The 25239-nt window shown below is 40.8% G+C and overlaps 1 protein-coding gene across 4 annotated transcripts; it reads left to right on the top strand.

Moving 5' to 3' along the window:
* The first annotated feature begins 7386 nt into the window (after positions 1 to 7386).
* grhl1 (grainyhead-like transcription factor 1) lies at positions 7387 to 23190 on the top strand. 4 transcript variants are annotated; one of them, XM_085257524.1, is made up of 16 exons: positions 7387 to 7552; positions 9716 to 9905; positions 10181 to 10254; positions 10752 to 10885; positions 10990 to 11222; positions 11847 to 11929; positions 12211 to 12364; positions 12692 to 12803; positions 13194 to 13288; positions 15914 to 16157; positions 16627 to 16754; positions 18361 to 18389; positions 18589 to 18674; positions 20116 to 20201; positions 20605 to 20669; positions 21899 to 23190. In XM_085257524.1, exons 1-16 carry the CDS (start codon positions 7533 to 7535, stop codon positions 22011 to 22013), a joined length of 1848 nt encoding a protein of 615 aa, XP_085113650.1. In that variant the 5' UTR covers positions 7387 to 7532; the 3' UTR covers positions 22014 to 23190. The 4 variants fall into 4 exon arrangements, with proteins under 4 accessions (XP_085113650.1, XP_085113649.1, XP_085113652.1 ...); XM_085257523.1 differs by having other exon boundaries at positions 9713 to 9905; XM_085257526.1 differs by lacking the exon at positions 7387 to 7552 and adding an exon at positions 7579 to 7832 and having other exon boundaries at positions 9713 to 9905.
* The last annotated feature ends 2049 nt before the right edge of the window (positions 23191 to 25239 follow it).

Genomic DNA, 25239 nt, shown 5'->3' with positions numbered 1-25239 from the left:
TCCTCATGGCTGTTTTTACTGTAATCAGTTGGAAACATCGTGATACCATCTAACCCCGACCTCAGCATAAAAGATTACTGCGCTGTTTCCATCAGACTCTCCAACTGTCCTTCACTTAAAGCTCCTAAATCAAGACCTCATTGAATAATGACTGATTGCAGTTTTATAGGCATGGTGACCATCCCACAATGTCAATATAACATTTGGAGGTCAAACTAATATGTCGCCAGTTTAATACATGTAAATAGATTTACGCGGCTCGCATCACTTTCCGTGCTGAAAAGCTCTGTGTACGCATACGTCCGTTAACATTTAGCCAGCAAAAATGATAATGATCTTCAGACACATTACAACACTGTTTCATTGTTCGCAAAGGGTCGCCCACCTGTTTAACCAATAATAACACCCTCTACCGTAGGACCTCACTACAGTTAGAAATGCCGCCTGCTCAGACAAGTACTCACATGCTGGACAAACGGGGTAAAGATTTGCATCTGATTTCCATCCCAGTTATGTGCCTGGAGTGTGCTAGGATAGCGTTAAACACCAACCGACTACGAAGATGAGAGGCATGACAGGGGAGGAAGATGGAAAAAGTGGTTGGTGAACGGTGGGCACATTGTCAGGCAGGTGATACGAGCGTGCTGACAAGTTGAAGTCGTTGGAAACTGTTGGAGAACTGCACCAAAAAATAAACTAAAGGTGCATTTAGGCCGTCTGTCTTTTTTTCCCTACTCTTTCTATGTTTCTGTCTCTCCCAAACACTCATGACGTCATCACTTTGCCTCAGGCTGTTGAACAACTACAAGGAGACTGGCCTGGATGTGGGTTCTATGGAAGCTCTTTTCTGCAAAAAGTTATTAAAAAATAAATAAATAAAATTGACTCAAACAGTTTGTAATCAAAATAAGAAAGCCAGTCAAAATTAGGGCACTATACTTCTTCATTTTTAGGCACATGAATATAAACTCATAATTATGAGAAAATGTCATTAGATCATCAAGCCATTAAAATTCATTAATATGGGATTGTACCATATTTTATGGGACACAAAGCCATAAATATGATATCTAAGCCGTTAGAACTTCACATCCTGAGCCCCTATCCTGGTATGGCGACATTCCTTTTTGGCTTTCCTGCAATTTCTACTTCATTCTGCTTAATAAGTGTAAAATAAGCCCCCTGTGCCCATGTGAGGACAATAAAAATATTTCTGTTCAAATTTAGTGCTCAGTTTTTGTGCTAGTCCAAATAGGAGAAATTTGAAATTCTTCCCCAGTATTTCATAAGAAGTCATAATTATGAGACGCAAAGTCATGATTGCGGTTATTTGGGTGACGAGACTCTAAGAAGCTACATGTAGGGCAAAGAGTGTGCTCGTGTTGACCAATATGAGACTAATGCAGGGAGGTAGTCTGAGTCTGGGATTGTGATAAAACTTCTATCCAGGACATTTATATTGTCTTTTTAATACAATTGTTCTGATGCTGAAGCCTTTGTACACTTTTGTATTCACTTTCAGAGCTGCATCCATAGACGGGCACATTTCTTTATGAACTACACATTTCTATATTCAGTTCAATTCAATTCAATTCAATTTTATTCATATAGCGCCAAATCACAACAAAAGTCGCCTCAAGGCGCTTCATAGGTACAGAGAAAAACCCAACAATCATATGACCCCTTATGAGCAAGCACTTTGGCGACAGTGGGAAGGAAAAACTCCCTTTTAACAGGAAGAAACCTCCAGCAGAACCAGGCTCAGGGAGGGGCGGGGCCATCTGCTGCGACCGGTTGGGGTGAGAGAAGGAAACAGGATAAAGACATGCTGTGGACGAGAGACAGAGATTAATAACAGATATGATTCAATGCAGAGAGGTCTATTAATGCATAGTGAGTGAGAAAGGTGACTGGAAAGGAAAAACTCAATGCATCATGGGAATCCCCGGCAGCCTACATCTATTGCAGCATAACTAAGGGAGGATTCAGGATCACCTGGTCCAGCCCTAACTATATGCTTTACCAAAGAGGAAAGTTTAAAGCCTAATCTTGAAAGTAGAGATAGTGTCTGTCTCCTGAATCCAAACTGGAAGCTGGTTCCACAGAAAGAGGGGCCTGAAAACTGAAGGCTCTCCCTCCCATTCTACTTTTAAATACTCTAGGAACAACAAGTAGGCCTGCAGAGCAAGAGCGAAGTGCTCTAATAGGGTGATATGGTACTACAAGGTCATTAAGATAAGATGGGGCCTGATTATTTAAGACCTTGTATGTGAGGAGCAGGATTTAAGGAGGAGCAGGAATTCTGGATTTAACAGGAAGCCAATGAAGGGAAGCCAAAACAGGAGAAAAATGCTCTATATGAGAGTCAATGTGAGCTGACCAGGGTTAAAATCTGGGACATTTTCTCTAAACGTGAGACAAGGAGACACCTGGTCACCCGAATCATACGCTTAAAAAATGTTTTCAGTTTTATAACATATTACAGCGCTGTGCAAAGATCTTGAGTCAGCCCTCGTTTCTGTACACTAGTAAACCCCCACAATACATGTACGTACAAACAGGCCTGAATGTGCTACCATGATCATAGTATGATGCTATGATACATTATATTGTGACACAGCGTTTCATACTATTACATTTCATTCGCTGCTCAGTTGAGCTGTGAAGTGCACAAATATATACAATCAGGGGCTCTTTATAAAATATTTGTATGTGCTGTGCAGATGTTGGCGCTCACGGTGCCCTGGGCAGTGTTTATGCAAAATCTCATCAAGAGTGTTCCACTTGCCTAGGAAGCGATAGGGAACATACAAACAGAGATAGATGCACTACAATCATTACAGTTTGATGTTGTTAGGAAAACTGGAAATAGACATAGTGATTCAGTTAAACATGTGCTAACATACATGGAAATACAGTACACACAAAATAAAAACAGAGTTTGTTCAATTCTAAGAGAGTTTGACTGTCTGTATTTGGTGCGACCACTTGAACTCTCATAGGCAAGTTTTCTTCTCATGTCTTTAAGCAGTCTTCAGGAATAGTTTTCCAGGCTTCCTGAAGGATGTTCAAAAGCTCTTGTCCAGCTGTTGGCTGCTTTTTAAACTGTTCCTTGTCATTTATTTTCTTACGTTTACGACAAGAGTAGGAGTAACGAATCCTGTCCTCTCGGCTCCAAAAAAGCAGAAATTATTCCTGAAAAACATCTGACGTCTTCAGTTTTTTACTTCAATGCATCAATAACGCTGATTCCTGGATCATTGTCATGCTGCAAAATGAAGCCATTACCAATCGAATTGAAATATGGCTATACCTTTCTGTTTTTATAATTCCATCGGTTTTTACAAGATCCACAACACCACTGGCTGAAATGAGGCCCAAACCAATAAAGAGCTTCCACAGTGTTTTACAGATGGCTGTAGACAATCCTCTACAGCCTCTCTGCTGACCTCTATTCATACTGATGACAATTTGAACCAATAGTGTCAAACTCACTCCATAAGGTGCTTATTTTCAGTCCAGTTCTTATGTAATTTGACATACCTCAGCCTCTCCCTGTTTCCCTTTCTTAAGAATGACTTCTTGGCAGCCACCCTTTCACTGAGAACATTACTGTTGAGGCCTTCAGGTCCTGCATCAGGTCTTTGTTTTTTTGTTTGTTTTTTAATATTTCTTAAGGACTTTCAGATACTGTTCATCTGCTGTAGATCATTTTTAGGCCTACCTTCCCTGCTTGTCCAGTTTCTTCAATTTTTTTAAGGATACACAAGTTTGCAGCTGTTTAGGAATCACCTTGTTGATGGAAAAATACAATTTTATGCCAGTTTAACTGGAAATTCTACTAAAGAAAATGAAACAAATTGTGAGACAGGCTGCTAGTAACAAAGCGTCTGAAGATATAATTCAAAATTGCTTCTTTGCTAAATTCTGTTATGTGTCGACACAACACTGGTTCATCCCTTAGGTTAGGTGTCTTTTTATGCTTGAATGACCTATAGGTCAGTGTAAAGTGACTCAACAAACAAAAAAAACCACTTCTCTGAAAATGGTCAGGTATGTCCAAGGAAAACCTTTAAAAGACCTTCACAAAGCCTGGAGAACTGTTGCTCAAGCCCACTACATAAAAATTACAAGAAAGTTTAGGGGTGGCTGACACAGGATTATGTTACTCCTGCTCTTGTTGTAAACATAAGAAAATAAATGCACCATTCATGAAAGTTTTTTGTCATGTATTACCTACTCGGCTCACATCATCAGATGTTGTCATGTAGTAAAAGAATCGAACTACGTAGTGACCAAGCCCACACCTTCCTGTCTGGACCACATTGAAAACAGAGACAGGAATGTTAAATTTGATTTAAATCTCATTATTTGAAGGTGATTAACTTTAAGTTGTATGAGATGCTTTTTGGTGGCATGGACATAGATCTCTTTTTCAAACAAAGAGGGACTTTCAAAAGTCTGGATAGAAAGAAAAACAAACCAAACAGCTCTGAATCAAAGCATTAAGCTATAGAAAGTCCCCTTTGACTGTCCTTCAGGCGCTCTGAGGGACAAAAAGATGCATCAAAGGAGAATTGTAAAGTGGGAGAGGCTTATTTGGACATCCTGAAATTAAAACTAAAATAAGTTTTAAAGACATTCGGTTCACTTTAAAATTTTCAGCAATTCTTAACAACACATTTTTAAGCTTGTTCTTTTACACTGTTGTTCAGATGAAATGTGTCTTCTACATCCCAAAAGTGATTCAGCAGGTCTTTTCTCATGTCTGAACCTGTGCTTTGATCCACATTCTGCTGTCTTTGGTGTGTTTTCCCTATATGTGCTCTGTCGAGTCAGCATCAAGCAGCAGCTACCATCAACAGCGCAGCCACGTGTTCCCAGCCTCCCCTCTCAGACACACAAAGCACCACACACACACACACATCCTCACATCCCTCCCTTATTCTACTATCCCATGTCCTCAATGCAAACACAAATAAGCACCAGTAGAAGCAGGTGTCCTTCCACTGGGATAAATAAACAGTACACCAGGATCCAGGAGCAGGAGGTTGTGTCTACATGGGAGTGTGTCAGGGATGTGGGGGGATCGGTAGGCAGTTAGGCTAGGTGGGTGGGGTCGTTGGAGAGTTTCTATGTAAGTGTTTGTGTGAGGGGGAAACTTTGAATATATCTGATAGCATCTCTTAAGACCCTTCTATCGCTAACAAAGCTGTTTGTTTTCACTCAGACTTCCTTTTCATCTTGCTTGTTTTAGAGTCATAGCTCACAGCTAATTGCAGAGCAAATGGCAATCAAACAATCCTAAATGTGCCGTATAGACACATGACCACTAATTTATTCAAACTTTTATGCGTGACTGCCAGTGCTAGTGTGCTTCTATTCCAAGCTCTTGGTTCAGTGGTGTCATCACTTTATTTGCACTCTTGATGTGGCTTTCGGGACTAATTTGCCTGTTTCTTACCTGCAGCTGTGCAGACTGATGCTTATCTGTCCTCTGGAAGAAGGTAAACAAGCTTCTGTAACATCATCTAGTAGTAGAGACACAGGTGGGACGAAAGGTGTACTTACCGTTAAACAGAATGGAAAAAGTGCCCCCAGCTATGTGAGGGAATATGTTTAGGTGAGTGAGGGGTCCCATGATTGGAACTTTTTAAATTCAGTTTCTTGTTGCCTTCAAGATACCCAGAAACTGACACAAAAAAGCCCAAAGCATAATTCTTCACTTGCTTTACAGTTTTATCATCTTGTTTTATTGCATTAAGACAGGTTACTGTAAGCGTTTGTATTCATCAAAGATGTTTCATGTAGTAAATACTGATACACATGGTTTTATATCAGGCACACTGATAGACCACTTGTGATATTTGTCATGTCACTTATTCATAAATTTGAACGCACAGGTATATACCGACCACTGATGTCAGTAGATGGCATCTTATTTGTTGATATCATTCAATAGCAGGTCCGATATTGGCAATACCCATGTTTCACTACTATATCTGTGCATCCCAAAGAAATTAGTGTAAACTATCTTCTTACGATGTTATCACAGCAGCTTCTGTGTGACTTGGCATCATTGCTGCAAAATTCTAATAATCTGGTACTCAAACATATTTCTTGGAGCCAGCTGGCTAAAAAGTTGGTCCAAATTTTCATACAGGCCATAACACACAATTCGGGTAATTTCCAAACCATTAAGGGACTCCTTTAGCCTTATGGATGGAGGTCATACTGGAAGAGGTGAATCCTATCAGGATAGAAATAGTTCAACATGAATGAAATCCCTTAGATGAAGAAGAGGTGGCAGGTGTGGGCAATTAAATTTCCCAAGGGGCTGGATGGGACTGTTGTGTACGGTCGCACCTATAATCTGAACTCAGTTCTGCTTAACATCAATTTTAAGTCTTTATAAACTGCCACTAATAAAAGAAGTGTTTACAGTTAGTGAATGAATGGCTCACCCCTGCTCTAAGGGCACAAGTTAGGTTAGATGAGGTTAGATTATTTTATTTGTACCCATAGATAGATTTGAGCTGCATTACTTAGTCATACTCATATGCACATTTTCAATGCAAGCACAGACAACAGCCAACAGCATGTTGGCCAACAGCTTAACACAAAACACTGAGGAAATAAATAAATAACAATGACAAAGAATTCCCACAGCATCATGTAGGATAGCAAAGGATTTCCAGGAAGACCCACGTTATCAAAAAACTCTCACAGAGCCACCATACAGAGACAGAGGGTTCTCCTTTAATTTGTCGCCTTTGAATTGAGTTCATGCTCATAAAAACAGGTCTCCACTTATCCACAGCATGTTGATCATTTATCAGTGAATTACGTTATTAGTTTACTAAACGTCTTATTACCGTGTTATACAGGAGTTATCGGTGTAGACTTTAAAAGAGCGCGCTTGTTCATGTCTTTGTGAAGTGAATCAGGTCTTTCTGCCACAATAATCTCCATCATAGTAGCTCCCACATAGTGACATCTATGAAGCCTGCAGGTGTACAAATAAGTGAATATTTCCTTAGTGACTGTAATCATCAAAGACTTTCTTTCTTTTTTTTTGTAAATCATTTTAATTTTTAAGTCATCCCAATTAATTTTGCACTGGCCTTTTTTAGGGGTAGGGGGAATATATTTCTCATTTAATATTCCAATATGATAAAATCACAGCTTTTAAAACCCAGTTTTACCACTGCTTTCTCCAAACTCACCCTACAGCTGCAGGTAGGCCAACAGGTGAGCCAATCACAAGCCCGGCAAGGGCAATTGACAGTAAGACCCCGCCTCCCGTCCACCTGTAATCCAATCCGCGTCCTTGTCACAGGTAAAACCGGCCTTAATTTCTAAGCATTGCCCCAAAAAGCGAGAAAAGCCGACAAAACCCGTTCTCTCAGGAGGGGACACCTTGTTTGTTGCCGTGGCCCTTATCCAGTGTTAGCAGCGGAGTTTTCCAGGGTGGTAAAGAAGACGGATCGGATTTTCAGTACCAACTAGAAAGTCCAGTTCGACCGACCGAGATGTCACAGGAGCATGACAAGTAAGTTGTCCTGACTCCTCTGTTAGCCCGCACAACGAGCATGTTGACACTATAAGCTTGTAATACTGACTTTAATTGCTTTTGTGGATTTTCTGATTATTTTTGCTATTTATTTTTTTAAACAAATACATTCATTGCACTGACGGATTTTTCAAAAGCCGAGGTCACACTGTGACCTGCAGCTGCAGCCTTCTGTATTTTTCTCAAAATCGTGTCCTGATGTTCGTGTCGCATATAAGCATGAGCCTATTCTACGATCATTATAGCTCCTTTTAAAAGGGTAAGTGTGCTCTGTTACAGCGGGTTGCCAAGCGGGGAGTTGGTGTAGTCTCATAGTTTCCCATGGTGTTGTAACTCCGCTCGTTTCACCTGTCATGTTCGAGCCTGTACAGGTGTACCTCCACCTGTCGTGCGAGCTGGAGGCGACTGTTGGAATAAGAGCCGTCCCGGAGTAGAGATGGGCGGTTGTTTGATTTTGCCTTAAGCTTTAACTGTTATGTGGATAGTAGAAATGATGTTTGCTCAGGAATAGGCACAAGTCTCCGGCAGCAAGGTGTCAGCCAAGGAAAACTGCCTCTGCACAGGTGTAAAAGAGATTTAATGGAAGATAGAGCTTAAAATAATAAAATAATAAAAATAAATCAGTGTTTTTCAGATATATAAATGTTTAGTTTGAGATATATTCTGTATTCTGTGTGTGGGGGGGTTTGAGGGCAGTGACAAGGAGACATTTGAGGGGAGTGAAATCGTACACCTGCTAGGCGTTGGCCCCACGACTAACATAGACAAGCGAGCACAGGGCTATCTGAGGTTTTCATGGATTTTACTCTACACTGCTGTGTGTGTTTTGTTTTGTTTTTTTAATTTAAAATGAGGGATTAAAGCTCTTTTCTCTAAATGTCCAAAAAAGTAGTGTTATTTTTTTTTTACTGCTCCTGTACATTAAAGTGACAGAAGTCTGGACTCATGCTGCCTTACTCACTTTATTTCTTGACATCTCAGTGTAATTTTTGCCTGATCAGCAATCAGACTCTTCAGCGCTTTGGGGTCCTTAGGGACTAGTAAAGCGCTATATAAATACAGGCCATTTACCATTTACCATTGTTTTAGTAAATAATGGCTTATATTGCCTTACCTTAGATATATTTTTTTATAGCCAACACATAATGGATTATATCAGGTTGCGTTTAGATATAGGGTTACTAATTATCACTTTCTCTGACCACTGGGAGACAAAAAAGTTGTATTTGTTGTAGATACTCAACATGGAAACTGATCCAGTCCGTTCACACTTTATAATAATTACTTTGTTGGATGTGGTTGCAGGATGGCTGAAGAGGGGATATATGCGGTTTCCGAAGTTTGTGGATGAAACTTTAATAACAAGAGCTCCATTAATGACTTTACTCTGACTGGGGCTTAATGCGTCTCAGCAAACAGAAGCTGTGTAAACATTAAAATTTACTGTAAACAGGTGACTTCAGTGCAAACGTCGCAGGCTCATCATCAGCCGTTTCGTACACGCAGAGGCGTTTTTGTTTTACTTTAAATGTAATGCACCCAGGTTCAAATAGCTTAAGGTTGCACACTGTGCACAGCATACCAAGGCGATGTTGAATTTTGAAGAGGAAGAGAAGGAGCGCGAGGCAGGCGGCGACTGAGCGTTAAAATCTCATGATTATTTGTCACAAACAAGTTCGTTTGCAAGCACAGCGCAGGAATGCAGCCGGGTCAGATGCGTCACATGCGGGCGGCTTCTCAACCAATGAGTGATCCCCGAACTAGAGTCGTTACACTGGACGATCCTGTAGAGCATCTTTTTCTCGATACACCTTCTGCCTCTGTGGTTCAGCGGCAGAGATTTGTTGCACAATCCTCGAAAAGCCTGACCAACTGGTCCTGCAGATAAAAAAAAAAACATCTACATGGGTGATCTCTCGCTCTTATAACCTGTTTGTCTGTTTTGAGCGACACTGAGATTTCAGGTCCCGGTCTGGAGAGCTTATGTGGAGTCAGTGTGGAAAATAAGTCCATAACAGGAGATGAATCCCTTCTAGTATGGACGGCTCTTCCCTTTTGCTGCGCACATCCATGGCTTTTATTTCATGTCATTAACTGCTTTGTATGCGGTAACTAAAGCACACACTCTCCCCCTTTTAGCAGTAAACGTGCGGTCCTGGTTCTCCAGAACGAGCCGGGTTATGGCGGCCAGCGTCGCTCTTTCACCACAGAGGATGAAGCCTGGAAATCTTTTCTGGAGAACCCGCTGACAGCTGCCACCAAGGCGATGATGAGCATAAATGGAGACGAGGATAGTGCCGCAGCTCTGGGTCTGCTCTACGACTACTATAAGGTATCAGGAAAAGCTCAGCAGGAATAGTTTCTCCCCTCCTTCTATGAGGAGTAGTGCAAAATCACATACTGGAGGAATAGTTGCCAGGTTCTTGCAAACTTTCCCTCTGTGATCCTCACCCTTAGTGACATCTGATCATTAAGTAACATCTGTGAGACAGAGTCTACATTATGTCATGTAACTGATCTAACTATGAGTACAAACAGCAGGATGACCCAGTCTGGTAGATGTGATGTGGTCAGACGCTGAGCGGCTGTGTTTACTCTCGTATACAGGTGCCCAGGGAAAAGAGAACAATACACCAGCCCAAGACAGACACACTGGTCTCTGATGTGGATCCCAACAAAAGGTAAGCGGCAGTCCTCTCCGCGTACCACCTCCCCCTTTAAAAATAAAAGCACAGCAGAGGGCAACAGCAGAAAACAAGAGAGCGATTCAAGCTCTTGTGATATGATTTTTAAATTCTATTTAAAAACTGTATGCACATTTATTCTCAGGAGTGTACCTGTTTTCTCCAGAGCAGCAAGGAAAAATGATTATTGACATTAGGATTTCTTTTGCTGCTTTAGTCAGGCGTACTAAAATAGCTGCTCCGAGTGTCATAGAAGACAACTTTAAATTCTCAAAAAAGGAAGGAAAATGTCCGGTGTACAAATTCCTTTGTGTTATCAATGGGTCGTTAATCAGTTCTCAGGCATGGCAACACCAAAGGTGAAACCCAGGACTGAGAAAAGGGAGAAGCAGAAAAACATATCATATAAATAACCCATTGTTTCAAGGTTTATCAAAGCAATGATGTATTGTATTGGAGATCTAAAATTTATGTGCACTTCTACTTCGTCACAGGCACCAGATCCAGGCCGGACACTCCATAGTCCAACTCCAGGAAGCCAGTATGGAAAACAGGATCCCGGTGCTCAAAACTCCCTTCAATATTCTTCAGCTGGGCCCAGACAAGAGAGCCCACTTTTCTTCACCAGGTCTGCTCTGATTCAGCAACACAAACAGAAAAAAACAGAAAAATTTAGAAACCTGATGATCAGTTAACTGTTTTGGGGTTTTTTGCTTTGTTTTGTTTGTTCAGATACTACTGTCACAGTTTCCATTGCCACCGTGCCAAACCAGACTATCAAGACAGAGGTGCCCACTCACGGCTTCTCGGTGACTGTGCCAAACAACTGCAGCGAAACGGAGAGCCACGTGGGCGTCTTTGACCGCCAGCTCACCCACAACGCGGTCCATTTCAGCCCTGGCACCCAGGCTCGTACGCCCCCTGACTCCACCTTTCCCGAGAGCTTTAAGGATGGTTCCCAGGAAGTGAGTGTTTCGATCCCCCCCCCCCCCCCCCCCCCCCGTCAAAACCCTGCCAATGCTCTCCCAGCACCCCCTCCACCCCACCTCCTCCTTCTCCTTCGCGTTCCTCTCCTCTCCCCTCTCAGATCTCTCCCATCAGACAATAGGATATTCACCCGATCCCATGGAGCCAGCGGTGGGCTCAACCTTCCCTGGTTTTATTTGAACATGCCAAAATAGTGGCCAGTGTGTTATTATGCCATTGTCTCACCAACACAATAAAGTGCTGTACTTTTCTCCTACAATAGCCAAAGCCCTTTCTCTCTCCTCTTTCTCTTTTTAACCTGGAGGGGAATTACCTCAGAAAAGCCAACAAAACCCCTGTACAGGAGGGGGTGGAGGTGGCCGCAGAGCCATTTTTTTAAAACAAAAACCAAAATGAAGGGGAATAAAAAACACCAAAACAAACTGTTATACCTGATGAGAGAAAGCCTAGCCTAATAAATGACTAGAATGAAACACAGTGTTCATCTAGTTGCTTACACAGTTTGCTAGTTGAAGAAAATCATCTAAAATTTATGCAAAGCAGCTGTTGTATTTCCTGTTCCCATGCTTTGCTTGATTCTGTTTTCCTTTTTTGCGCTTCAGGTGTTTTCCCTCCCAGGAGATCTCCAGTTTCGGATGACCTCCATGACGCCCGAGGACTACACTCAGTTTGACACCATGCCGGGGTAAGTCGCCCTGCCGCCGGCCCACCGTCCAACTTCCACACCGCCATTCAGCTTTTGACACGGCACAGCAGAATGGCTTCATTCATCTCAGTCACAGGGGAGACACCAGACTCCCGTCTGTGTGTCTCACAAGTGTCTGCACATATTTAAAGCCCGCTAGGTGTTACTCTGCTGTTTCATTCGTCTCCTCGGATTTGTTTACAGAAGGGATTTTTTTTAAACGCAGCGTGCTGTTGTTTATGGTATTCACTAGATTTGACCCTTATTTTTGTGTGTCTCAGGAATAATTTTGAGTACACTCTCGAGGCATCCAAATCTCTGCGTCAGAAGACAGGTGACGGGACAATGACGTACCTCAACAAGGGCCAGTTTTACCCCATCACCCTCAGGGAGATTGACAACAAAGGCCTGCAGCAACCCATCACCAAAGTCAGGGTAAGAAAGAGCACTTAAAAAACCAGGAAATGACATATAATTCATTTCAGATCAATTCAGTTTTATTCATATAAAAATGACAACTACAGTTGTCTCAAGTCCCTTATATTGTAAAGTAAAGACCCTACAAAATACAGAGAAACCCAAAGGACTTGGCGACAGTGGGAAGGAAAAACTCAGTTTTAACAGGAAGAAACCTCAGTGTGGGGCAACCATCTGTCATGACCGGTTGGGGATGAAGGGAGGAAGACAGGAGAAAGTGTATTGCAAAATCTGATTATTGACAGTCATATTAAGGTATCACTGTGCTTTATTTTTTTTCCTCAGAGCGTGGTGATGGTTGTGTTTGGAGAGGAGAAGTGCAGAGACGACCAGCTAAAACACTGGAAATACTGGCACTCCAGACAGCACACGGCTAAACAGAGGTGCCTCGACATCGGTAAGTTCTGAAAAACGATGTTTTCATAATAAACCACATCGTGAAATAAAACAAACCAAACCGACCAGTTTGAGTGCGGAGACATAGCGGACACGCTAATCCTCATCTGTCTGCAAACTCAAGCAGCTGTTTGTAGGCACATCTTAGCAGGAAAAGGTGTGTTCTTTGATTGTGACAGCTCATTTTGCTTTTGATGGATTACTGTTAGTCTGTAACTTTCATAAATCTCAGCATATGTTGAAGTTACCTTACCTTTCTTAATTTTTCCAGTTTGTTTTTTATCATTTATTTAGATTTATTTAAATGGGCTAATTTCTTTTTTACTCGGCATAAAGCAGTTAATATGCTTTCAATACATCATTTATTAATAACCAACATCTGTTGCTCCAGCTGACTACAAGGAGAGCTTCAACACCATCGGCAACATTGAGGAGATTTCATATAACGCCATTTCCTTCACCTGGGACACAAACGAGGAGGCCAAAGTAAGTCAGTGGACTTAACGCATCCACACCCACATCCACATCTTCACAGGTACACGGCTGCCTGACACCCCCACTGACATCTCTGACACAGTTGTTGCTTGAACCAAGTCCAAACATGACAGTTCACTGTTTGCACTTCAGTGTTCCTGTCAAAACAAGAACAGTGTTTGGTTCTCAGGATCACCGGTGATCCGAGGCTTCCGCGTACTTCCTGGTCTTGAACGTTTAAATATGAGGCTTGACCTTTTAACAACAACAAACTTAGACACCTAAAAATAGTCCTCCTTTTCTTTTTGTTTGTTAAGGCCCCGTGCCTGAATGACAGTGTCAGGTGCCGAGTCCCCTTTATGGGTGATCGTCATCCCCTTTGCTCACTTTGATCCCCCCAAAAACAGTTGTTAAATATAATTAGTGGTTTTAAAAAAGAAGAGTGAGGATGCGGTCATGTCGCAGTCACTCCTCTCCTGTGTGGTTACTCAGGTTGTGTAAAAACACAGAGGTGTAGGTGTGTGTGTGAGTGTGTGTGAAAGAGAGAGTTATTCCTACACTCTGTTCTTATATTCTTGACTGGTCCAACCTGCCTGTCACCCTTATTGTGATGTCGCATGTTTAGGTATTTTTGGACATGAGAAACAAAGAGTGCAGGAATGAGGAAACTCATTGGGAAGGGAGGTGACCAGATGGAACAGTTGTCAAACAAAATCCGTCAGAAAGGAGGAGCTCCTGTCCTCGTCTCCACTCATGATTGTTTATTTCTTTGTTCCCAACCCTCGTGCTGCCCTGTGGCTCTGCTCTGCTCTCGGCCTGAGATGGAAGACTACTGACAAGGTGGCAAACAGACAAAGAGACAACACAGCGCTGCCGCTCATCACCGGCGTACTTTTCTTTAGGCTACACTTTGGATAAATAAAGTCACATGAACAGACCTTCCTAAGCACACACACACTTATACACACACTCACGCTTGCATACCAGGATGTGGGTCTAACTGTCTCATGACTTGTGGCATGCATTCATAGGATGTTCATCCTTGTGTGTTTTTGTTACTTCACCATTTGTATAACCGCCCAGCCACATTGTTTGAGCATCTCATCAGCGAGGTGTTTGGTTACAGATGAAGGTGTTTGGCGTGTGTGTCTTTGGATGGATGTCTGAGAGGATCAGTTTGGGTTTCTGACCTTGGGAAGTGAGGTCAATTTACATGCTGATGGGATTTCAGGATATAATTAGGAGTTTAATCATTTGGTTGTGTTAGTTAAACTTGGTGTGTGTTAAGGTGAGAAGTCCGTTAGAGGAAGTACCTGTATGTGTGTGGTTTGCCCTTGGGCTGAATGCATAGCAGTATATGTGCATATATCAAAGTGTACTGTATATGTAACCCTTATATAGTCCTGTGATGATGGAGGTAATAAAGGTTATAAGATGAGGAACAAAGGCAAAAGTTATGTAAGGCTTTACTATATCAAATCAAGGTTGCAAATCATATTGTTTTAGTATATTTACATCAAAACAGCACCAACATCCAAACTGTCTGCATGTGTGTGGTTGTTATTGATTGAAACAGCTCAAAAAAGGAAGAAAGAGTATTAGATCATCCACAGTAACATGCTCTATGGAAAAGCTTGTGACGCTGCATCAGTTCTCTTTAAAAGTACTTTTGTTATCAAGTCGAGTTTATCGATTTATTAAGTGCAGTTTTATCATATGATTTCCATGACTTCCATTACTCGTAATACTAAACTGGTTACATTTTAAATACTATAAGACATTATATTGAATGATTTGGATTCAAAGTAACACCTGGTATTCCTTTAGTATGTGTGAATTTTTAAATTAATTATTAATTATTGTCCCCAATTAGGTTTTATGGATATAAAATGATGTATAAAATGTTTCTGCTCCAAACAGACTTTTTCCTTAACATTTAAAATATAGTTGTTGACCATTAAGGACCATTAAAGACTGTTAAATGTCTTCATTTGTGGAATACACCAAATGAACGACAAAGGCTATATTTATTTGTACACTGCTTAACAAATTAATTAAATCAATTCAAACTAAAATCTATCAAATTCACTGAACATAGTTCAGGTGGTTATAGCCAAATTTCAACACTGGACTTCTCTGAGAAGTCAGAAATAACTCGAGCATAATAATGACTTACTTTACTATTGTTCTGCTCTTTTGTAAAACAGCAAATTATATATATAGACAAGAAAACGCACACGTGTGGCAGAAACCTTACATTTGGTGGTGATCTAATAAATTTGTTAAGCACTTTCCCCTTGAGACTTTTCTATGTGGTATTTTTAAACCTGTCTTGATTGTGTGTTGTGTTAACACAGTTAGAGTGTGTTTTCAAAGCAAATAACCAGGACAAAGGAAAGTAAAATGAGCATGTAATTACTAAAGCCCACCAAAAGAGGCCAGCAAAAGACACTGAAAGCATGTGAGGCCTGACTATGAGATACCTGCTGCATCAAGGCCTTCCTGAAAGTTAAACGTCATCGCATTGGCTTCATGATTAAGAAGCAGTTTCTACTTTAATAAACAAACTTTTAAGTTTAAAGTTGTACATTAGTCTGCTTCGGTCCTCAACTTTCTTCCTCTCTCCTCCCCTCACAGATCTTCATCTCCGTCAACTGTCTGAGCACAGACTTCTCCTCTCAGAAAGGGGTGAAGGGTCTTCCCCTGAATCTGCAGATCGACACTTACAGTTACAACAACCGCAGCAACAAGCCCATCCACCGTGCCTACTGCCAGATCAAAGTCTTCTGTGACAAAGGCGCCGAGAGGAAGATCCGAGATGAGGAGAGGAAACAGTCCCGCAGGAAAGGGAAAGTTGTCGACCTAAACTCTGGGCTGGCTTGTAAGTTGCTCTTAAGTTTTAGGATAATCAGCTACAACATATCATTACTAAAATGACCAGAGGCTTCCACAGTACGATCAATTTTCATTTCAAGTCGCCCTGACACGTGTATTTGTTAAAATGATTTCCTGTATGTAGATGAAAACATCCCCTTAGTGTGTTTACCCCCTGCAGCTGTAGTTCCTCTGAGCTCTGCAGCATGTTTCAGCTTGCTTCAGCTAAACATTTTTATTTTGAAGACCTACGCTACAACTTTACTATAACTACACTCTAATACTGGAAACCAGAATAGAGCAAAGACAAGAGTAAATGTGGTCCTCATGTGTCCAGGAGGTTTTCCTCTGCATTTGCTGGATAACTTTCAGCAAACATGTATTCAATCAAACCTTGTTTCACTCATGTCGTGTTATGTTTGACTTCGTCCTACTGCATGAATATTAAATTGCTTCCTGCTGTCTTCCCCTCAAAGTTGCAGACATGAAAGTACCAATGCTCCAGAAACGTAACGATGTGACCATCTTTAAGATGATGACTGATCTCGAGACCCAGCCTGTCCTCTTCATTCCCGACATTCACTTCTCCACCTTCCAACGTCATGTGAGTGCCGATCAAAGCCGCAAAACTTTTTTTTTTTTTTAGGCCACCACTGAAAACTGTATGTTTCCTGCCATTCCCAAAGCACGAACATGTCTGTTGCAACATTCATAGCATCTTAGGTGGTCCATAAACAGTTTGTTTTTCAGCTTCCGCCCACTCGGCTGCCAGCTGAGTTGAGGTGACCTGCCTGCTTGCTAGTTGGCAAGAACAGAGAGTTCTGGTTTTGAGCTTTGATACAAGTCCTACATACTGATGGCTAGGTTTCAAACTGGTTACTCACACCATGATTCATTTACCAGTGACTCAAAACAAACCGGCATACAACCACCTTGATTTATGTGTTCATATGCTCAGAGCAAAAAATAGTCTTGGTGCACAGGGAGAGAGGAGTGCAGTTTTCCTGTCGGTTTGTGGAAACATGTTGCAGAGGATGAGGAGAGATATAGGAGTTTACCTGAACTCTGCAGGTTATCTGGCTTTTTTATGAGTTTTAAACGGAAGGAGCGCCTCTTCTTTAGAACTGGACTCTGAGCTCTGCCACAGTGAACACGTCACATGGCACTTTCAAGATGAGCACGCCACACGGCGAAGCATGCACACCTGACGTTTGAGAAATTCCACTAGGTGTGAGCTTTGACTGCCCCCTGTTGGTAAATGATGCAAGTAGGACACCAACACCCCCCCCACCCCCCCACCCCCTCCCCCTTCTCTCATGCATGTGACGTTTACATTAATACCAGGAAAGCAGAGGAAGAGACAGGAGTTTGGTTATTTTTGGGGATGCCATTGACATTGAACCTGACCGAACTCTCTGCAGCCTCGCTATCAGTTTTTGATAACCAACGGGTTTGCTGATGTTCCTCTCAGAATAGAAAATCTATTCACAGCAATGCCTGTAATCGATACAGTCAAAGGGCGAAAGGCTAGAAAAACAACAGCCTTCCAGGAATTACAAAAAAAAAAGAGTTGGATCATTTTAAATCAGAGGATCTGCTTTTTTACTTTGTTTCATATGATAAAAAAACTCTAATATTTATTAAGAGCCTGCAATCTGAAGGCATTAAGTTGATGTGTTTGAGACTAAATGGACGAGTTCTACTTTATTCTCACATTTTGCAGTCAAATTTATTCAATCGGGTGATAGATAAATAATGACACTAATCGATATTTGGTATTTAACACGAGCGCTAACAAGATAAAAAAGGAGTGCAGTTGCGTGAGCCACAAGATACCAGTGAGTCCTGTCAGTCCACCCGACCTGCACTTCACCGTCCACAGCTGTACAGACTGGTTTATGTTGACCTGTTCCAATTCTCAGTGATAAAGGAAGAATAAATGGGGCAACACAGGAAACTATTTGGACTCGGCTGTTGACTTTACCTTTGGCCTAGTTGACTGATTTAGCCACTACCATGAAGAGTTACGTGAAAAGTTACAACTGCAGGAAATTGGTTAAAAACGTTTTTGGATATATTTTAACAAATCATCATAAATATTTGATAACAATTAACTATAATGCAAATAAAATGTATTGTGAGATGCTGTATGTAGTTTGTAACCTTTATGTTGCATTTGAGTGAAATTCTTATTTTTCTCTGTTTTGCAGCCCTTCTCCACAGATGATGGAGAAGACAGGTGAGTTCACTTCACATTTGCTTCATGGTAGCTTTGAATTGCCGTGACCTTTGACACTTCCCGGTAAAATGCATACAGGGTTGCGGTTTCTAGGAAATGTACGTGAGCTTTTTTGTCTGTGCTCGTGCTTTATGGCCTGTCAGCCGGTTGTTGAGACCATTTAAGCAGCTGTTTGTGTGTGTGTGTGTTTCAACCACAGCTCGGGCATGAAGAGATTACCCTTCAGTGACGATGAGTTCGGTTCACCCCAAAACAAGCTGCCGAGAGTGGAGGAAGCAAAGAAAGGTACTACGTGTGTTTGCTGCTGTAGTGCAATGTCCACACTGCTCATGTTCTAATCAGCAGCCTTTGAGTGATGCTCCCCTGTGCGGCTGCGTGTGCGTGCGTGTCCGTCTGTGTTTGCTGTGGTCAGCGCCTGTAGCTCCACACATACATACACACAAACACACACACACACACTCTCCCTCGCTCTCGCTCTCTCTCTGGGCCATGTGATAATTCCAAGTCTTCCAACATATACACGTGCCCCAGCCCTCCACTGACCCAACGAAATACCACAGATCACTGCGTGCATGCAGACATCTATGCAAACAAGCATTTGCCCTTCACCACCTATCCCATTCATAGACACTACAATTTTCAATACATTACAAATCTGTAAATGCATGTTTTGAAATATTTTGTAGCTTAGGGAGGAATGTTTTAAACATTCAGGCCTGCTTCAAAGTGCTTCTGCACAAATACACCTCTCGTACCTTCACAAAGCCACACTCGACCTTGTTAAATACATTCTTGCGGAATGATGTTAACCACAGAGAGGGGAGGAAGGAGTCACCGATTGCATGTTTTTTCAAAATAATTTCATCAATAACTGGACACTTTTTTTCTCTTCTGTGGTCTTTAAACATGCTGCTTCATTTCAAGGGGACACAAGGCAGAAAAGTGGAAGTAACTACATTTAGAAGGTGCTGTAACACTGCAAGTGGTACAAACCCTTCTGTACTGGCTTACTGTTGTGGCAAGGTTTACTACCTTTCCACAGCAGTCATGTTTTTCCTTGTTGTAAAACTGTAAGCTTTGGGGACTTGTTGACGTCTCAGTGACGTAGAGAGTAGTCAGTCAGCTCCTGTGCAGGCTCCTCAAACTGAAATCTGTCATTATGTTTGGCTACTTCAGTGTAAATGTGTAAATCTGGCTTGTGTCATCATAAAAGCATCTCTCAGTTTCCCCTGTCTTGTTTGTTTTTAGTCCACATAAAGAAGTAGATAAATTAGCCACATACTCAGATTACAGCAGCAAACTGTATTATTTTTTAATTGTCTTAAAAATCTGTTGGAACCAGATCTAGTGTAGTATCAGTGAACCTTCTAGGAGCGCTCTATCTGAGATCTCTGCATGTTCTTCTGCAGTCTAGCAAAGAGATGGCTTGCAGTGTTATATATAGTATAGCTGCAAATGTATTAATGGCTCAAGGCATATGTGTACATATATGCATGCAGCTTCACCACTCTGAAAGTCCTTTGGAGATGTGGTAAAACCTCAAATCCTCAAACCCACACAAATGTACCAAAGCATCAGTAAAGCAGTCTGGTCTGACGCAGATAAACCCTTTTATGACTGCCGCTGACATTTGTCTGAGGTTGAATTTGTGTTTGTGTTCAGTCCATGAGCGTGCATGCTTTTCTTTGACGCCTGCTTGCCTCCTCTCTCTTTTTTCACCACACAGTCCTGCTGTACGTGCGCAAGGAAACAGACGAGGTGTTTGATGCCCTCATGCTGAAGAATCCCACGCTGAAAGGCCTGGTGGAAGCTGTAAGTTGTCCTCAGTTCACCGAACTAGCTATGGATTGTACTAAAGAACAGTTTCTTGCATCATCTAAGCTTTGCTGAGCCACTAACACAGGAATCGTGCAAAGTAGTGATTGGGGAAAAAATAAAAATGTGTTTTTTAGAATTGCACAGGGGACAAAAGGTGTTAATGGAGGGGAGGGTTAGGGGAAAAGATTTAGAAAAGACATGGAACGTGGAAATGTCCTGGGAAAAAAGTGGAATGGGTACTTCAGGGGTCATCAAGTTTAAAAAGATGAAAAAGAGTGTGAAGGTCATGGATATTAGTAATAGAGTACTTATGTGGAGTGGGTGAGATAACAGGTAGTAGAGGTGTTCTGTATTTCTCTTAACACAAATTTGTGTTTGTTTTGTTTTTTCCAACCAGATTTCGGAGAAGTATGAACTGCCTTATGATAAGGTTGGAAAGGTCTACAAGAAGTGCAAGAAAGGGTGAGTGTATACATGTTTATCACATTTCCACACTATGTTTGAAACTTTGTGAAGGAGGAAATCTGTTATCCATGAACAAATGAATACAAAATTCATAAAGTGTATTTCTATATTTCTTGGTGCTTTACTGAACTGTTTCACCTGCAGATGAAATAGATCATTTAGTTATAACCAATCATATTTTTCCATTGTATTTCTAGACTAATGATTGGTTTTTCCCCTTTACATCAAATTATTTTATATATATTATATCATATAAATTATAACAAAATATATTTATATTATAATAATATATATAATTTAGTGCTGTCAGCGTTAATCTTGTTAAAATGACGTTAACGCCACAACCGCACTAATGCAGTAAATCTCTGTCAGCGAGTTAGCGCGGATCGCCCCGTGCATTGGGCTGCACGGCGTCAACACGTTACTGCGGTTAGCTCGTTAATGTGTTGACGCCGTGCAGCACGGGGCGATCCACGCTAACTCGCATTAACGTCATTTTAACAATATTAATGCTGACAGCACTATTATAATTAAATCACAACAGGTTCTCCTCACACATAAAGTAACGGTAAACTTGGGGATTAATTGACCAATCAGCAATTAGCACATGCAGATGAGGTAATCACGACCTGGGAGGAAATACGCACATGCCTTACAAGAATTACACTTATATAATGGGAGAAAGTGTTTATGCTAAGCTAACCAGCTGGTGGCTCTGGCATGGTTAGTCCTGCACGCACCCAAACTTAATGCTTTCTAATATGCCCCTTTCCAGCTCCGTGTCTTTATTCTTGAACTCCATTAGAGTAGCTTTGCATGAGTCACAGTTCAAAATAAGTGTATTTATTGTATACTGGGCCATTATGTGAAGCAAAAAATCAGTCTTTTCACCTCCCTTAAAAAACAGCTGTCTTCTCTTTGAAAGAAAGTAGGTGGGAGGGGTTACTAAGCCTAAATGACCATATTAAGTATTTCCCCTGTCACTGATGTCATACAGAGCTAAGAGTAGAAAAAGCTGTCTGAAATGATTTGTTTGGATCATATTGAAGCCCATGTTTTTGGCTCATATGGATTATTTGTGGATACACTGACGTATTTAAAACTTTGGCTATGATTCATATGAATATGTACCACTGCAAAATTACATATATGTCACAATAATTCATAATATTAAAAAAACATTTTAAAATATTTCACTTCAACACACTATTTTGTCATTTTGACAGCATTCTAGTCCACATGGATGACAACATCATCAAACACTACTCCAACGAAGACACCTTCCAGATCTCCATGGAGGAGTTGGGCGGCTTGTACAAACTCACCCTCACTGAAATCTGATTGGAGATGTGATAGATTACCCTGAAAAGAGGGGCTGAGGACAAATGGAGCCGTCAAGTTTACACTTCTGGCTATGCAGTGATTATGGACCTGTCATTCATGTTGTCTGCGTGTTGTATTAGCGTCCAACAGATGTTTTTTTGTTTGTTTGTTTCCTTTTTTTAAAAGCCATAGCTCTTAACGGATACTGGTTAGAGATGTAAGTTATACATTTTGATCATTATAAAGCTGTTTGTTTGTGCATAAGAATTAACAAGTGAGGACATATTTGACACTGACATGACACTTTTGCATTTAGTGAGAATATGAGCTGAGCCTCAAATGTCAGTGCCTGCTTTTGTATATTTTGCTCAGGCTTGCAGAGCAGTTGAAGTGCTGCTATACCTCATGCTATACAAAGCAGCAGAGTTCATTCATTCATCAGAAGAAAGAGATTATCTTTCCCATTCTAAAGCCACAGCGCTGATGATCTGCAAAGTTTAGCGCCCAGAAATTCGTAGTAAAATGCCCTTGAATTGTTGACGAAGCTCCAGAGGTTCAGTGTATTAATACTAAACAAAACGTGGCAGTATTTAGTGTGTAAAACCATCATATAATTTGGTAGAATATTGTAAATGTATTTTTTTTTTAGCCTAGAAGATTTTTTTTAGGTGCCATTAAAAAATGCTTTTTCTCAGATCAATTTAAATAATGGTCTCCTCTGTAAGTATTAAATGGTCACTAAATATGTTGATAATATTGCAAAAACAGAACTACCCTTTTCCTCTAGAGTAGATTCACAAATGCTGTAAAAATAGGTCAATTAATATCTAGCACAGTCTGTAATGGCTGTCCTGGAAGTGCAATATGATGATTCAGAAAACAAATCTCATCAATTGCCATAACATACACTATAGAAATCATGTTGTTGTTTTTTTATTTGTACATAGCAAAAAGAAAAAAGGGATCTAAATGATCTCTCTTTTGTATCTCAGTACTTATTGTGTATATATTTATTAAGAGAATGGATGTGGGTCATTGTTTTTTAACCATATATAGATTTCTATTTCATCATAATATAATGTTGTTGTTTTTTTCTTTTTATATGAAGTTATTCAAAAATTACACGTTCAGGAACACAAAGTTAACATCTTTTTGTTGTTTTTGTTCCCTAATAAAAGCTCTGCTGTAGCTGCTGTTTTGGTTGTGTAAGACTTTTTTTCTTTCTTCTAATAAGATGTTTTTTATTAAATATCAGATATGATGGTGGTTGATCTGTTGGGCTGTGGCAGAGATTAACTGTCGGTCCACAGGAGCAGATGTCTGGGCATCAACTCCAACCCTGCAGACAGGAAGTGGGCATGACAGGATAGCCTGGTGCAGAGAAGCTTCTCTGTCGGAAACCTGGCCACAAATTTCCACATACAGTAGCTGGCATGCTTTGATTGCGCTAGGTCCTGAAATTTGATACATTAATGCTACAATTAACATTTAAATTACTCATTTTTGTAAAAATGTAGAAAAACACAGTACCCACGCTTTTAAAATAAAGTTTACCACCCAGAGCGGTGTACTACAAAGCGATTATAATGACTTAATGAGCTATATCAAACCTGATCGGAGGCAGGTTATCCTTCATGTTTCGGTTTAAAATCATTTGGAAACATTACATTTCACTGATTCATTTTCACCGATTCTTTTATTTCAAACATGTTTTAAGTGTAAGTGAGAATATGTTTTATATGTGCAACTTGTCAAGTTGTAAATTACTAAAACCACTGAATTAAGTACAAAGTCTGCATCACAGAATTGTGCATGTATTAACTTGGTGATTTAGAAAGTGTAAAAATGCAGAATTGTAAGATAGCAAAAGACGTACCCTTAGGCCCCCTCCTCAATTCAGAGATGGTCTTTTCCTTTTCATGTAAATTGCCTCCTTGACTCCGCGCTCAAACCAGCATTCCTCCCTGTCCAGGATGTGTACATCAGCCATTCCCCAACTCTCTGTGAATGGTAGTCATGGCCATTAATCAGTGGTCTTTGATCAATGATCTTTGATCAGTGGTTGTTAATCAATGATCATGAGAATTTGCATATTAATGACCTCCCAGTCCATTGTTCCCTCAGTGGTGCTAGTTTCATTCATTATGCAAATGTACTGTTTATAAGATTGGGGAAACCTGCAGTCAGCTGAGACTGAAGAAGTCACTTGGATGAGTAACGAATCGTTTCTCCCACTAAAAAACGCTACATCCAGATGAACAGAATCAACCTTTGTGGGCAGGTAATCTAAGCTTTGCACCATTTCCACTTTCCCACGCTGCCAAGCCAATTGTGACATCACGGGTCTAGTCCAGTGAGCATTCTGCTGGCCTTCTTCAGGCCAGCTTTGACTTTAAAACTTTAAATCTCCCTGCGCAGCTGTCATTCTTCCTTGCAGTCGACTTCATGCAGCCCACCTTTTCTCCATCACTGCCTCTCTTCACTCCATTCAAGCCTCCATCTTCATCTACACCATCAGCGTCTAGACTCTGGGAGGGTCCTGCTCTAAACCCTATCACCACTATGATGGGCCGTTGGGGTCTAACCGCCAAATACCTCAAACTGAATTCTTTACATCAATAAATCATGTTCATTTCCTTCTAATGAGTTCTCCTTATTGAAATATATCACTTTTCAAGACTAAGATCACAAAATGCTCCTCCAGAAAATAACAGAGTATTTTTTTTAAAAATGGGGAAAAAAGAGTTAACTAAACACAAGTCTAAAAAAAATTGTTTTTAGTCGTTTCTTGATAAAGACCACTGAGTCCATAGACCTCAAGCTGCCTTGGTCAGATTAATGGCAGTTTTTTTGTTTTGGTACTTTTGCATTTGCTTCATTTTCCAGCCCTGGAGGTTGTTTTACTGAATCTTGCCAGGCAAGCAAGTTGTCTGGCCCACCCAAACCAACCAAAACCAAACAGGAATATTTTTCTTTTTCTTCAGCCAATAAAAAAAAACATCACAGAAAACGGAAATACCCTTTCTAACTGGGCGAACAGCCTACAGCTTGCTATAACAGCATTAATTATAACTGCATTTATAATCAGCTGCACAGCTTTTGGAGAACGTCTTTCTCTCTATCCTGTTATCAATAGATGCAGATGTTGATTCCTGCTGTTCCTGTCTGTGGAGACAATCTTACAGCTTCTATCGGTGTGTTTTGGAGCAAATTAATGTTCTTAATATTAGTTCAATAAGGAAAG

Source organism: Mchenga conophoros, linkage group LG19 (assembly GCF_057382185.1).
Source record: "Mchenga conophoros isolate Kocher_MC1m ecotype Shallow Benthic linkage group LG19, M_conophoros_male_GT1.1, whole genome shotgun sequence".
Lineage (NCBI taxonomy): Eukaryota > Metazoa > Chordata > Actinopteri > Cichliformes > Cichlidae > Mchenga > Mchenga conophoros.
This window is presented reverse-complemented; position numbering and strand designations above follow the sequence as displayed.